This window comes from Pseudopipra pipra, chromosome 16, assembly GCF_036250125.1.
Source record: "Pseudopipra pipra isolate bDixPip1 chromosome 16, bDixPip1.hap1, whole genome shotgun sequence".
NCBI classification, from domain to species: domain Eukaryota; kingdom Metazoa; phylum Chordata; class Aves; order Passeriformes; family Pipridae; genus Pseudopipra; species Pseudopipra pipra.
Window position 1 is genome coordinate 8,479,484 of NC_087564.1, and position 16,187 is coordinate 8,495,670.

The 16,187-nt window shown below is 42.1% G+C and overlaps 2 protein-coding genes across 5 annotated transcripts in view; both read right to left on the bottom strand.

Annotated features, from left to right (window-relative positions):
- Window positions 1-179: 179 nt before the first annotated feature.
- Window positions 180-7,206, bottom strand: ARL6IP1 (ADP ribosylation factor like GTPase 6 interacting protein 1). Of its 3 annotated transcripts, none has more exons than XM_064672910.1 (6): window positions 7,118-7,206; window positions 4,980-5,113; window positions 3,239-3,358; window positions 2,193-2,310; window positions 1,475-1,559; window positions 180-1,233 (listed from the first exon to the last, which is right to left on the bottom strand). In XM_064672910.1, the coding sequence occupies exons 1-6, from the start codon at window positions 7,151-7,153 to the stop codon at window positions 1,115-1,117; spliced, it is 612 nt and encodes a 203-aa protein (XP_064528980.1). In that variant the 5' UTR covers window positions 7,154-7,206; the 3' UTR covers window positions 180-1,114. The 3 variants fall into 3 exon arrangements, with proteins under 3 accessions (XP_064528980.1, XP_064528982.1, XP_064528981.1); XM_064672912.1 differs by lacking the exon at window positions 7,118-7,206 and adding an exon at window positions 6,863-7,010; XM_064672911.1 differs by lacking the exon at window positions 7,118-7,206 and adding an exon at window positions 6,749-6,857.
- A 5,355-nt stretch (window positions 7,207-12,561) lies between these two features.
- SMG1 (SMG1 nonsense mediated mRNA decay associated PI3K related kinase) overlaps window positions 12,562-16,187 on the bottom strand; it is a 63,839-nt gene continuing 60,213 nt past the window's right edge. For both annotated transcript variants that reach the window (XM_064672909.1, XM_064672908.1), the window contains 5 exons: window positions 15,931-16,142; window positions 15,626-15,732; window positions 14,714-14,893; window positions 14,464-14,570; window positions 12,562-13,812 (listed from right to left, as the gene is read on the bottom strand). In XM_064672909.1, coding sequence (XP_064528979.1) covers window positions 13,735-13,812; window positions 14,464-14,570; window positions 14,714-14,893; window positions 15,626-15,732; window positions 15,931-16,142 — 684 coding nt within the window. In that variant the 3' untranslated portion in view covers window positions 12,562-13,734. The remainder of the gene's footprint in view (window positions 13,813-14,463; window positions 14,571-14,713; window positions 14,894-15,625; window positions 15,733-15,930; window positions 16,143-16,187) is intronic.

The following is a 16,187-nucleotide window of genomic DNA, read 5'->3' on the forward strand; positions in this document are numbered from 1 at the left end:
AGTGACAAGCCGGACCAATTAACCAGAGCACTTCCTAAACCATTCCCCTTCACATCCAGATCTCTCCCCGCCACAGGCTGTGCCAGTAGAACACTTCCTAAACCATTCCCAGCTTCTCTTCTTGATTGAAAAATGCATTTACACTGTTTTCTGTCCATTCACAAAGAGCAAGTCTTAAACAAGTTTCTCTTTAGTCTGTATTTACCTATTCAACAGTTACAATAGACACTGAAGAGTTCATTTTCAAACAGTAAACTTTTCACACATTAACACAGGTTTTAGCTTTTTAAAGAAAAAAAGTTCAGTTTTAAAAAAGGAGGGAAAGGTCATAGAAAAGCACAAACAATTCAGGCTTATTTACAGAGACAAACCCAGCATATTCAGAGTGATTTTTGTGTACAGACAACAACATTCATAAAACCAAATGTGCTACATGGCTCCATGACAACAGCAGTTTCCAGAACAATCAGCTGTTCAGGTAACACACACCTTCACTCATTTTCTACAGTCTCAGTGCAATGAGTTTACACTACAGCTAAATAACTGAACTACAGATTTATGTGTTCCAGACCCCTACTCAACAGATAATCTGGTATACAAACAGATTCAGTGAGACAATGGAAACACCTTCTGCCCCCATTTTGGGTGTGCACCCTCAGCTATGGCCCTTCTCATTCAGCTAATTGTTCTCCTGCCACAAGGATCAGTAGTAACAAGCCTCCAAGGCCTTCAGAACTGCCTTTCATACCTGCTGCAGCCACAACTAATGATCAGTGAACTAACACAGCTACAGAACTACTACCAGGCATTACAGCTCTGCTGTTGGGGTGTTTATTGACAGGGCTCTTAGTTTGATGAAGACACTTAACAAGCTCCACACACCAAAGGAGAGGATCTCTCAGACAGGATCAGCTGCAGGCTGCAGAACCCTACTCAGCACAGCAAGAGAGATAAACCCACAGCAGTTGCTGCAGTGACATTTTCACTTCATCAGGGAGCCAATTAAAAACAAAAAAAAGCCAGTGAGCAATGTAACTTCTATTGTCTTAATTATACGTTAATTCTCAAAACTGATCCCAAGGAAACCTTTAACTAGAGTGAACAGCAGTTGTCTTCATTCATTTTTCTTTTCCTTGTGCTTGAGAAGTTTGTTTATCTCCCTTTTTGCCATTCCAATATACTTTGTGATGATCCCATGCTGGTTTAGTCCAGGAAACAGCAAAAAGAAACTTACTATAGAGGGGAAGAAAAAAAAAAGAATTAATACTCCCTTAACACTCTCTTAACAAACTTCTGTCACTTTGCAATTCCTTGCTTGCCTTAAGCTCTATTAACTGCTTAAAAAGAGAAAAACAGAACTCCACAACAAAGATACCCCACCACACTAACATCATGAAAAATTACTTTTACCAGTCTCCCCCCTTCTCAGAGAGCTAACAAAAAAGTCCCTGGTGTTTTGCATGTTCACACTTACCGATAAGATAAGTCAGGAAAAGATTGTGAACTTGCTGTCCAATCCAGGCAACCACGGCAAGAGTAAAGAGCATGGTCATGAAGTACTAAAAAGTGAAAAGGGAAGAGTTACCACAGACCCTGCTGGGGATTCTCCCCTTCCCTTCAGTATTTGGCAACACGTCAACATTTAAAACTAACCGGAAGTTTTCTGGCTCTTCCACATGCAATACCTATGCACAGGTGTGTTAAAATTGAGATCACAGCATCTGCAGTTGTATGTTCTCATCTATTTTCAGACCATCAGCTTTACAGGACTGCAGTTCTTTTCTGCCCAGATATCCCTGACATCCCCACTGACACCACCTCAGCCTCACACCACACCCAAGGCTGGTTTTGGGACAGTAGCTCAGTAGTTCATGTACCAGCTGACACACTACTGAGATCTAGTATTTCAGACTGTTTGTGTACACAGCAAACAGCTTGTTTCCAAAAATTTACCTATCCAGAGAAATCCAGTCTGGCTTTATCTTATTATCAAGGATATGCTCCTAAATGCAAGTTTTGAAGTCCTGTATCTTGCCCAAATATGTGACCAGTGTCACGTCACAGCCAGAACTATCAGTTCTTGGTTCAAAATAGCAGCTTGTTCAGGCACATGCCTTGATAAAATACTTTAGACAAAGCTAAACCAAACAAAATCTTAAAGACAACAGAGATTAACTCCTAGGACTCAGTACCATTTTAGGCTTTTCTTCCTTCAGAGCGAAGAGGCGTTTCCACCAGCCAACAATCCGGCGACGAGATTTTACCAAATTGCTGCAGATCTCATGAAATCTTTGCTGCTGTTCCGTAGTCCTTTATTAAAGAAAAAAAAAAAAAAAAAAACACAAAAAACCACACAAACAACCCAAACAAAAACAAACAAACAAACAAACAAACAGGCCAGAAATAAGAATTCGAGATTTAATCTGAAATTTATAAAAATCCCCCATGGCCTTTTTCCAGCAGTAAAAATACATCCAGTGCTTATCCTGGAATTTGCTTTGCTTAGTTTTATACCTCTTATTTACTGAGCACTGTAATCCAATTGTACATATCATTTTCCTCTATGCTGACTCTCCTAAACTCCTAAAGAGCAACCACGTTCAAATCAGAAGACCACTGATCTTAACCTGATACCAGTGTGATACACACAAGTAATACACACCTGAGATCAGTGTCTGTTACTATGGCTTTTTTTTATGTTAGTACTACACAAGAACTTTTATCCACCAGTCATCTTAAAGCAGATACACTAAAATTTACTGTAACTCAAAATTTAGTTCAAATTGGGTCCTTCTCCAGCTGACTGTTCAATCACATCCATACTCACTGCACTGTTTTCTTCCTTCATCATATTTAATACTGCCACTATACAATCAATACTCTTCTACATAATTATAGTTCTCAGTATTGATTATCCATTAATTACTAAAAACTAGTTTAGCAGAACTAACTAGCATCCTTAATGGAGAGCAAAGAATGTGCCTACTCCTTTGAAAAAAAATCTTATTTTTCCAGAAGTAAAGGAACAATAAAGGTCTGCTGTAGTAATTATCTTCCAGAAAAAGAATGAAGAACATCTTACTACTGCCCTCACTTCATATGTAACAGAGACTGCTGATTTCTCACTACAACGAGTCCACAAAGTTATCATTTGGTGTCTGCAAATCAGATATCCATTTTGATAAAGTTCATAATGTATTAACGCTCAAGAAACTGTTTTAATTCAAGCTTTCCTCACCATTTATTAGAGCCAAAGATTCGAGGTGCAAGAGCAGGAACAAGGTAATCAGCCAAACAGAGGAACATAACGAAACAGGAGACGCCTGAAAGAACTGATGGGTCCAAGTAGTAGATCATCCTGCAGAGAGAAGATAAATTATTTCTGCATCCTCAAACTGCTAAATACTAGACATACTTGGTCACCTCTTCAGACTGGCTCAGAACTTCAAATAGTAGACTTACCCACTTGCCCAATCTCAAAAAAAAAAACAAAACCAAATTTGCTCATATTACTAATAAAGAGAGGTCCAAGTACTTCAACACTAAAACAGAGAAATAACAGGTGAAAAATATTTTTTTTTCTTAATGTAATGGATAAGAAAATGCCACAACCATAAGTGAACTTAACACTGACAGAGGGATGAGGATGAGTAAACACATGAAATAACCAGGTAGAGTAAAAGCTTTAATTTTGTTGGTTCATAAGTCACAAAATTCAGATCTACTGCAGGTTGTCATTTGCTCTGCCTCACCTCTGAGAGCCAGACAAACCTGTTCCAGACAAGGAGCCATAAATCTCCACCTGGACAGTGCTGCACTGTCCATATTCAATGTGCCATCACTCAAACATGGCAGAAAGGAGACTGGACAAAAACCGGCTCATCTCCTAAGTGTCTGCTAATACCCAGCTGTGCCCTGTGCTACTTAATTGCACTTCATAGAACTTCCTGAACACTGGAAATGACCCAGTCCATGGCAGGGTCAGGCATTCTGTACATCTGCACAGTGCTGAGCTGAATGTTCCAGTTCATTTTTGATGAAGTACCAATTCAGAATCTGAAGTAGTTCTGCATTTCCTCAAAGTATTATTCAACTCAAGATCTTTCCTTTTATAATCAAAAATTTATAGCAGAGTATCCTAAAGTTCATGCAATTACTTCTTTAAAAATCTACTTTTCAGTTTCATTTGATTTCCATCCTCCTCACTCCCCTGAAGAACACAAAATTTATATTAGCCAGAAGAGTGATTATCCCTGCCCTCACCTGGGTCAATATTCAATTTTGTAACCCTTCTCTCCTTATTGCAAGAAAAGATACAACTAGCAAAGTGCCCAGCTGGTGTAACACCTGCCTGCACAAGGCAGGTCAGGTCATCTTGACTATTACCATGTTACACAGGTACCTACAAGTGCCTCCAGCACCTCCAATCCAGACGGGCAGCATCCTCCCATTCTGTTGACTGAAGTTACCTGTAGTCTTTCCTTTCCTCCTTTCTCAAAGCAGATGACAGAGAATGTAAAACCAACTGAACTCATCCCAAACACCACAACAAAGATGCAGAATAGGAAATTTTGCCCTACGGAAAAAAGTTTTCCATAATGATACTGCTGTTGGTTTGGGGGAAAAAAGCCAAAGGAGATCAGATTTGACTAAGAAGCAGGATACAAAGGATGAGTGCAGAACATGGACACACCATTGAAGAATATTCAGCTGAGCACAGTAAAAACTTCAGCAACCACTGCAGAAACAGCTTCTGCAGAAAGCTCTGTCCCTCCTCCAAACAGGACGTGACTCGTGTTACTTCCTGTTTTCAATACTTCTGGTTTTTCTAACAAAGTTCACACACTTTAAGAAGCAGAACCTGGAGTAAAAGCCTTCCTGCTAGATTTCTGAAGATATCTTCCTAATTTTCTTAATAGGTTTGCTACCCACCACGGGGGGTGCACTGGTGTTGCAGGCTCCCTCCAGATGGTACTTACAGGAAAGCAAAGGAAACAACACTCATCAGTGCCAGGGGAAACCAGGCTCGCTCCCAGCGAAGGACTTTGTCCGTCAACAAAATCACTTCTCCCCATCCTTGCAGCTGCTCTTCCAAGCCAGCAGTTTCAGAAGCCTACACAAAAAGAGAAGAAAACTCCTTTATTAACCAGAATATCAAATTAATTCCCACACAGAAGCAACTAAAAAAAAACCCCTGGTGCAATAATTAAAGATCCCAGTCACAAACCTTTCTGAGTAATTAAATTACTAATAACCTTGTGAGTTTTGTACTAAGATACGACATTGTAGCAGTGATACTTTAAAATTATCAAGATCCTACCACAGTCAAGATCCTAGTGCAATATCTTATTAGACCAATTAATCCTCCCATATTTTGCCAAGGTGTTTTCCCCCAATCTCCCATTTACCATACTCCCTCCTCCAAGATTAGCAGAAAGTCAAGTTTTAAAGTCTAGCTAAAACCTCTCAAGTTTTTCAACACGTGGAAAACTGCAATGTGAGAACTATTTAAAATAAATGTATTTTCAAAGACAACTCTACCACATTAAACTGAAGCTTTCCAGCTCTTGTCCAACACCAATTTCTTATTATGTGGAAGATGGATACAAACTCAGAATCCACAGTACAGAAGAGTTACCCAATTGATCACATTTGGACTGCAAAGAAAGTTTTCCCACAGACTGCCTGGTGATCAGGCAGCCTTTAAACTCCACTTCCAATATGATTCCTACATTCCTCCCTACACATCTCCTGCACTGGCATCAGCTTGCTAAGCAGTTCACCTGAGGTGTTCCACATTTAACAGAGCTTAACAGTCTCCCCTCAGAGGGAGGGGATCTTAGAGATTACAAAACTCAGGTAACCATGAACAGAACCTAATGCTGCCCAAGTAGTAAGAGCTGAAAAGTCACCAAGACCTGCACGTCTGCTGTGCACAGGTAGCAGAGCAGGTCTGACTCTCAACTATGTGCTACACTTAACTCCACCACTAAAATAGCACAAACAGCTGAGTGCAGCTATCAGGGTAAAGCAGTTTTCTTGTGTGATACCACCGGAAACTACTTGAAAACTACAAAATGAAGTGTAGGAAACTACCTGGCATGCTGCTGAACACCTTCCAATTATACTTATTTCCTGTCATAAACACGACCTTGTCACATGGAGATAAACCAAAAACCTGTGTTTCTCCAGGAGACGTTTTATGACGAGCTGTTTTGCTTTATTACTTCTGGCTATCTGCATTTAACGTTACAACCAAGACAAAATTTAATGGGAAGCAGACTGGAATATAACAGTGTTACTAACACCAGCCTGCCTCTACCAGCCTAGGGGACAACTATTGTAAGTTGTTATTCCACTGGGCCAGGTAGGGGACACTTGAGACAGCTTTTACCAGCATCATCCTCACCCCCGAGCCCACCGGTCAAAAGTGTTTTCTCGTGAATCAAACAACAAAGCTTCCAGAACTGAGAACTCCTGCTCTGAAAGGGGCATCCCTCCCGAGCAAGGCACGTATTTTCGGGAATACAGTTCCGTGCACTCATTCTGCAGGCTCCGACCTCCCTCCCAGCCCTGCGCTCTTGGCAGCTGCTCCCCGGCCCCGGCCCGTGTGGGCAACACCGCAGCGCCCGAGCGCTTCCAGCCTCCCCTCCTTCGCTGTTACAGCGATTTTACCATTTCCTAGAGCAGCCCTACAGAGATAAATATGCAAATGCCCGTATTTAAGCATTCGAGCCCCCCTTCGCACATTAGCTAAGCTCATCACAGGGCTCCCGCCGCTGTCCTGCACCGCTGCGGCGCTCGGTCCCGCAGCGGGAGGCTGCTGACAGTCACAGAGACACAGACAATCGGACACACGCACAGACATTCTGGGCAAGCCCCATCGGTCAGGTAACGCCGGGTGCTGGTGGGGGCTCCGGCACAACCGCCGATGCCGCTCCGCAGGCCGGTACACGGAGCAGCCGCCCCGCCCGCGGCCCCGCCGGGCCCCGCGCCGATCACGCACCGAACCGCCTCACACCGCGCGGGCAAGGCAGGGCAGCGCGGGCCCGGCGCCCGCCAGCCCCTCCGCAGCCCCCGTGGGGCAGCGCCCTGTCCCCGCGCCGCCCGCCCTCACCAGCTGGTAGACGCTGTTGTTGTCGCCCTCCGCCATCTTGCGCACCTCCCGCACCGCCGCCCCCCGGCCACGCCCTCCCGCGCCGCGCCGCGCCACCGCCTTTTATAGCCTCCGCATGCCCCCTCGGCTCCCTGATTGGCCAAGCCCCGCGCCCCGCCGGCCGCCGGTTGGCTGGAGCGATTCGAACGGCGCGAGGCGTGCGCGCGGCCGCCCCCCTCCGCGTCGCAGTGCGGCTGAGGCGGGGCCGGGCCGGGCGGCGGCTGGGAGCCTTAACGGAGGGTTCAAAGTGGTGGTAACCCAATAAAAAAATCACAGAATCAGTTAGGTTGGAAAAATCCTCTAAGATCACCGAGTCCAACCTTTGACCGACCACCACCCACCACCACCACCACGTCAACCAGACCATGGCACTGAGTGCCCCGTCCAGCTTTTCCTTGGACACTTCAAGGGACGGTGACTCCACCACCTCCCTGTGCAGCCCATTCCAATATCTAATTTCTTCTGTGAAGAAATTCGTCCTGAAGTCCAATCTAAACCTCCCCTGGTGCAGCTTGAGGCTCTGTCCTCTCACCCTGTCATGGGTGCCTGGGAGCAGAGCCCGACTGGCCCTGGCTACACCCTCCTGTCAGCTGGTTGTAGAGCGATAAGGTGCCCCCTGAGCTTCCTCTTCTCCAGGCTGAACACTCCCAGCTCCCTCAGCCGCTCCTCCTTGTGCTCCAGACCCTTCCCCAGCCTCATTGCCCTTCTCTGGACCTGCTCCAGCACCTCCATGTCCTTCCAGAACTGGACACAGCACTTGAGGTGTGGCCTCACCAACGCTGTCAGTAACATCAAAGCCCAACGTGTTTTATGTCCTTCATAACCTGTGGCAAGCACGGGAACAGACAGGAGAAAGGCACTGGGATATAAATACTGTTTCTGACTCAACTTTCTAAATGCTTTAGGCACGTGCATTAATGAGCTTAATCACATTGCCCAGGGTGCAATGCAAGGCTAAAATGAGAGCAAAGAAAACATCTCGGGCACCAAAACTGCTCTGGCACCAGCTTGGTGGAGAGAAAAAAGAGAAGGGCTAAGGAGGACACTGTAAAAGCAAACACATGTCAGTCCTGAATGGTTTGATCTTTCACAGAGTGCTTTTCCCACTCACTCAAGAATATATGTAAAGAATAGATTCTTTACTGAACAACTTTAAAATGCATTCATTCACATGCTGCAAAAAGGTAACAGTATTTTGTCTACCATTTTACACTTATAAATGATGGAGTTCACTCTCAAAATATAATTTTACCACAGCAAAACTCAAACACTAATTTCATAACTAAGTGATACTAGCAGTAATATTATTAGTCTTTAAGAGTAAGGAGACACATAGAAGCGTGACCTCAAAGCAACCTTCCAGTATCTGAAGGGGGCCTACAGGGAAGCTGGAACTGTAGTGATAGGATAAGGAGTAATGGGTACAAACTGAAAGAGGGGAATCTTAGGTTAGATATAGAAAGAAATTTTTCACTGTGAGGGTGGTGAGACTCTGGAACAGGTTACTCAATAAGGTTGTGGGTGCCCCAACCGTGGCAATGTTCAGAACCAGGTGGGATAAGGCCTTGAGCAATCTGGTCTAGTGGGAGGTGCCCATGGCAGGGAGGCTGGGACTAAATGATTCCAACCCTCAGTATTCTATGATTTTATGATGCATTGCAGTTCTTAGGAGTATTTGCAGTGTCCTGCAGCAGCGCTGCTGTGGCACAACCAGATGTGTCTGATACAATCAGCCAGCCCCCGGCTTCATCCATGTATACGGTTCTCACCACAAAAAAAAAAAAAAAGCACTTACCAATAGAAAAAGCAGGCATTTCCATCATCTTCAACTCGCCACATTCATCATCTTCCAGCCAGTCTTTCCAATGCCAGCTCCCAGATCAGTCTGCCCTGGTATCTTTTCTCGCATTCCATAGGGCCTGCGGAGGTGCCGTTCCCTCATGTTAAGTGTTGCTCCGTAACTTGGAGGGGCAGAGGGAAAGGTGAGTGTTGCTGGGTGCCCTCACACCCAGAAATACCAGAGATGGGCCATCACACTGCACAGAGAGGACAGCGTGGGGCCCAGCCACCTGCTCGCACCCTCCTTGCTGGGCAGCCAGGCCTTGTGAAGCACCGTGTAAAATCAGAAACAATGTGTGTGTGTACATATACATGTATATATTTATAAATTCGGTTGTTAAAATCTGAGCCCTGGTGCCCGAGGCAGAGGATGGCAATAGCAGTAGCTCAGTCCCACCTCTCATACCTCACCTGAGCTACAGCCAGCTGATTGTTTTGTTTGCTGCAATGGGATCAGTCTTCCTTTACTGAAATTCTCTCAGCAGATGCACAGAACATTAAATGCCCAAGCTAACTCCAAAGTACCTTTAAGAGGAGCAGTGTAATTGCTCTGTGCACTTAGAATAGAGACACAAAGTTTGCATGTCCAGCCTCCACCCTTTCATCATATCTAATATGCATTTATTATGCTATTAATAAAAAATTAGCCTGATGAATGGTAACATTGCTCTAATCAGCTATGCATTTAAGTACATGCAGTAGTTGTACATAATATCTGTATTTCCAATAAACTTCTCTAACTAAAATGTATACTCAACCATTTTCCACTAAAGGAAAAAGTGCATGTTGTAATTTGAGACTGTGTTAAGAAACATGGGTGGCATCTTAAACTTTTTTCCTAGTCCAATTCTTTAATGCAGAAAGTGTAATAAAATATAGGTGTCTGCTAATTTTAGGAAAAGCTTGCCAAAAAAAAAAAAAAGGAAAGGGAAAAAAAGAAAGCAAAGAAACCTTTGAAGTACTTGAGTGTACTAAAACAGCATGTCTAATGTATCAGGCACAGAACACACTGATGAATAATTGAAGCAAATTAACCTTCAAGACTACAGCATTCAGAAAAACAAGAGCTTTAACTTCTCCAATCCTCTCTCGTATTTCTGAAGGAATACTTTTATATGGTGCTTCTCATTCAGATATCCCCAAGCAGTTTGATTTTACCAGAGCTGTTTATGGACAGCACTAAAATGTCACCAATGCTTTTATAGATCTCTCATTCACTCTTCCTTGGAAAACTAGCTCCCTGCCTCTGATTGATGTCCAATTTATATGAGTCTGGAGTCTTTTACAGATACTTGAAAAATTAGACAAAATATTACTATTTAAATAGACTAATCCCTGAAGGCAAAACTAATAGTTACAAAGCAAAACCAGACCGTGAAGTCCCTACAATGTACAAAAATAACTGTACAAATCTGTTGTAGTTTCATTTTCAGTTACACTGACACTGCCATTAACCTACCAACACCACTAAAGACTCCAGTTTAACACATCCCAGCAACCTGTTTGGCAGAGCTGTGCTCACATCCTGGCTTTACAGAAGGGGAACAGGAAGAGAGGCAAACAAGCAAATGGATTTTCAAAGAGTTAGGAGCATCTCAACCACAAGCCTGTATAATTGGGAGGGGGTAACAAAACTGCCGAGCATACGTGGAATTTGGCTTTGAGAAATTACTTCATAGTATGATCCCTTGGTTATCATTTACTGCAGGTGAGTGGCACACAAAAAAACTGCCATCAGCTGAACTGTTTGACTTCTACAGCTTCAACTGATTTGTATGCATTTAGAGACGTGATTCCAGATCAGCATTACCCTAGGTGTGCCTCACTGCAGAGAAAGGTAAACATAGCAGTTTTACTGAAAATAAATGAAGTATCCTTATGTCTTTATAAGAGACACATCTTTTAAGAGAATGTAACTAATGCAGTCTTACTTACTATGCAAGCTGCATGCACAGAATCTGGATTTTCAGTGTCACCAAGACTGTACTAACCTGCCATACTGTCAACATTTCCAAGAAAAATGCACCAGCACACAAAAGCAGACCCACTAACTCCTGCACATCTGAGCTGTCTCCTTTACATTAGCTATGCAAATTAAATCTCTGGAGAATCCTGCCTTAATTTGGGGTTTGGTTTGTATTTGTTTGTATCAGGCACTTCATTCTTCCCTGTAATTTTCACAACCACACGTAGTTTTGCATAAAAGGAAATTAAAAATACATATTCTTGTTTTGTTTGTTTGTTTAAACTTTATTAAATTACGCAGTAAGAACCCATCTCCACACAAGTGTTTCATTTCTGGATTGCAGAGGTATAATACATGAGCCACAGGTGAGTGCATTACCCCTCCCTTCCCCCCAGCTTCCAAGAAACAAAACAGCAGGTACAACACACTCCTGTTTCTATGGTTCTCCAACAGATTGTTCGTAAGGTTATTTTTAAACTGGAGAAAAATGAAAAGGACCAACAGTGTCAAGTGTCTTGTTCTGCATATGAATGTTCTTCACTGCAACATTCCAACACCTTTCCTTGCGATGCGACGGGCGCAGAGGGGCAGGAAGCAGCGGCAGTGGAATGCATTTGCACGGGTACTGTTAGATGCAAAGCCTGTGACTTCCCTAGAGGTAATCAGGCAATCAGAGTGCAAGGAAGGCCATGTGACTGTTGAAAACTCTTACACTTCAAAGTGCATGTCCACGAAAAATTGGCAACAGAGGAGAAAGTGAATTCTAAGACCTACTGCGGAGGCAGAGCAGTTAGCATAGTGCAAATACTGAAAGGAACACAAGTTTGCCTGGCATTCATTATGTTATCCGAAAATTACCAGCCAAGCTTCATACTCAGATGAACTGCTGCAAACCCATTCAATTAAATTAATTTGATACCAGTAGTGGGCTTGGCTCAAATCCTTTAGTACTTGGATTTTAACAGAAAAATGCTGTATTTAAAGTGTGTTTTTACTCTGAAAAGTGACTAAAATGGCATAAAGGATCTTCCCCCATTTTGCAGGAACTGTGCATAATGAACTGATGAAGTTTACAGAAAAGAATTTTTTAATACATAACTACACAAATTTATCTGGGTTGAGAATGCCAGTGTGCATTTCTGCTTTAGATATCAGCACCAGTATGATTCTGTAGTTGTAATTGAATTCTGTGGGGTTTATTTGCTCTAAGAAAAGGAAGTTGCCTTTTCCTAAAGGTGTCCCACTTAAAAAAAGAAGCAAGAAGTCTTTTAGACAACCAGCAGACAAGCAGGACCTCGATCCAAGTAAGATGATGCCATTTTTAGAGAGACTTTTCTGACCATAATCACACTTTGAAAACTGATTAAAAAAAAACTTGGTGGAAGATTCCCTACGGATGCATTACTGAACAACCATCTATAGAAGTAATATGGCAAAGGAAAACTACTTTGCAGAAATCTTTACAGATCTAGCTGAAAAAAAATTGGAGAGTCCTTCATTTCTTGGATTATACGTATACCCCTGTGACGTGAAGCAATAGAATTTACAAGTGTAAACTAAAAGAATTAGGAAAGTGAAGTAAAAAGCATATCACTCTACCTCCATCAGAACATCACTTTATTGTTTATCTGTCATCAACAATGTAAAACTCTACTAGATACTCTATCCTGGTTTTTAAAAAGGTAAAGATTACATTGGTTTAGCTACGTCGTACGAAAGAAACTACAGCAATCACAGTAGAATGAGATTGGAGGGACAATTTGAATTACAAAAAAGTGTACAGTGCAAGCAGAGGGAAGTGCACATTAAATCAAATGCCTGTAGAATTCATTACTTTTAAATGCACAGTGACAATTTTGAGAAACTGTACATAATAGAATCACAAAAATGACTTTAAAATAACCAAAATTACATTTTGCACTTGACCATCCAACTCATAAGTAATCATTGATGTTCTATATTTTCAGTGCTTTTGGAAAAATTGTTTACCAAACAAAATTCAAGTTGTTAATTTGACTAAACTGTGAAGTAGAAGGATTGAAATAAAAAGTATATTGGAAGTACACCTAACCTACAAGAATAAGCCAAGAGGGGTGTATGCAAGGAGAGGCTGGAAGGCAGGAGAGAAAGGAAAGAGGAAAGGGAGAAGAGAACAAAGGCTTTTTCTTCTATCTCAGAAGTTCTTCCAATGCAGCGTATATCTGATGTACAGCTCTTTGCTTTCAGTCCATTTCTGAAGTTTACATTTTGTAGCCTTTTCCCGTACTAACTGGTCGACTCAACCAGCACTGCTGCCACATAACAAGAGTAACAAGAATCTGAATGCATCAAATCTGCCCTTGCTGTGATTTCTTCATGGCCCCATTTTTCTGTTTTTCTTTGAACAGGGTTCGGTGTTTCCTGAATTGTTCACAGGGTCAGATGGAATTGAGTTCCAAATCACTCTGCGGTTTGTAGCATCCTGATTTCTTTCTGCAGCTGACCCCCAGACACGTTTGCAGTTCTTCCGTAGCAGAAAGACAAACCGTGTTGCTCAAGCGGTGAGCTTTCACCCTTGACCGTGGGGGTTGCAGACCATTGTGTTTAGCGTATCCCTGAGTGCAGCTATCCTGCAGGATTCACTTCCCAGTGCACCGAGATTTCCTAGGTTTCCTCAGATTAAGCCCCAGTATGCATCACCACCGACTGTGGTGCGGCTACGGATGCCTGAGGCCGAGTTGATTCTGGTGGATGTCTGACCTCGCTGAACCAGACCGATCTGCTGTCTCCCTACTCATACCCAGGCAGTCCAACCTTCATACAGCTGAGCCAAGTTATCTAGATTAGTTGCTTCCTTAATCACAAAGTCAACCTATTAAAAAGGTCAAACAAGTAATTAAAAATAAGATAAAATTGTAAAGGTGTTTAAGTGATCTTAGAATTTACTGTTGAATGTCACCTGCAAGTGTTTCAGTGGAAGAAAAACTATTGTAACTGTAAACATAAACTTTGCACAGTCCACATAAGAAACAGGAATTTGCACTGCAGGGGCAAAAAAAGGTCATACAATCTCAATAATAGCCCCTGTCTGGAAAATAGCCACAACATTCTTAAATTGATATGGACAACTGGGTCCCCTGACTCCACTTCCCAGAGACAGGAGCGTGGCTGTGTTATCTCAGCAAACACAGACAAGTTCTGTCCTTGGACAGCTGTACAGATCTCGTGTTCTCCTTGCCTATCAACAGCTGTGGAACAAATGTTAGCTTACTGAAAGACAAAAGGCAGTTCTATCCAATTCATGACTTTACATAAACCTCCCATATAGAAAACAAAGGCACATGACAGGAAAAAAAAACAATGAATGCAACAATACAAGGCAGCAGCAAACCTGATTTGCACTGGAATATGTCCCACACCCCAAAAGGAACTTGAAGGCACACTTCAGCACACACACACACATCCTTACTACCACATATTTAAAGCAAGGACCAGCATTGGAATTTTATTATTTTCCACTCACCTGTTCAGCCACAGACATTCTCCTGTTGGGATCCACATCTCGGCCCTCTAACTTGGCTTTGACCCGCTTCCACACGCTAACTGCGTATGAATTCCTTTCCTGCACAGCTAAAGGCACAAAATAAAGTTAATCCAATTTTACATTCCTGCACAGAAAACCACCAAGGCATTTTAGGTTTTTTTGTTGCTGTCAGTGGTGGGATTTTTTTGGTTAGCTTTTTCTGTTTATTTCTTTTAAGGCCTGTATTTACCTTTTCCTGTTTTAGGGTCCCTGGCTGTCTTTTTGGGACTACAAGCAACACTTTTGCCAGTTCCTGGGACTGTGCTTGGAGGAGTATCTGCTGATGTTGCAAGGTTTTTCTGAATTAGCTTTCTTGCATTCTGTGACATCACCTCTGGCTGAGTTTTCTGCCCTGTATTGCTACGTACAGCTGGAAAGAAAAGTTTAAAAGCGCTTAAAGTCTTCAAAATAATAATATTTTATAGAGGCAAGAAAAAGCACAATTAAATGTGTATCAAATGCAATTATCACTCCTTCAGAACAAATGCATTTTAAATTTGCATTTTAAACTCTGTGCCAGTTTTCAATCTTAGCATTTTCTAATTTCTTTCACTTCATAAACAAGAAGTTTTATTCCACTGCAAAACATTTGTTTACATTAAGCAAATTTTCATGGGCTCTCAGCCTCTATCATTTGTAGGGCAGTTATAAAATGCAATCCTTTTTCTTGATAGAAGTTATAAACCTGCATCTAGTCCCAATATTGACAGTAGAATAATTCTTTAAATAGAAAGGATTTCTCATGAGAAATGCTGTTCATGTTTTTAACTGTAATGAAAATTTTGCAGACATGAATGTTTTTGTAGGGTTTCCAAATTAATTCCAAAGTTATCATATATTTTAATACTAATTTAACAGAAACTACAGTTCAGCTGATACATATGACAGTGCTTTCCATGGGTTCTAGGTGTTGTGGGGTGAAACCAGATCTCAAAGGCTATGATCAAGCAGTCATTCAGTATTGTATGATGTATTATTTAAATCTTAGGGGGTTTTATAATCTTATAGAAGTTGTCCATATTTCAAAATTTAGTAAGAGCTAAGATCCCCTCTCTAATATCAATTCCTGGTGGTTTCATGTTTGCACTTGTTCAAGTATTACCTGCAGCAAAGGTTGGCTGATATGTAGGAGCAGAAGTTGGGCTTGAGCATTCATTTGATGTATCCGTAACTAAGGGTGATGCAAAACCCACCAGATTATTGTAGACACTAGAAAACATAATGAAATTGATAAATATTCATGCAACTACTTATTGAAAACTCAAAAAGAAAATTAAGTCAAATTTTGCAAAAAGATTTCTGCCTTCTAAGACAACCATCAAGTAGGTGCCTTGTGATGTGTTCCTGCCACATGAAAGCAGACAAGCAAAACGCCTTTTCTCACTTCAGACAAGATGACTTCCTTACCTTTGGCTCTGTGTTTTTAGTTCTTTCAAGGTGGGAGTTATTTCCTGCAGCATTTCAATGTGTTCCTGACTGCGGACTTGACCCATAACCTGAACTAATGTAAACAGAACTGTCTGAATATTATCTTGCCACGATTTATATTCGCCCAAGAACTGCCTAACACTATTCTCATAGGGAACATCTTCACCATCTGCCAAAGCTGCTTCTTCATCCTGTAACAAAGATGTGCAAAAAGGTTAACTGCTGTATTTTGGCTG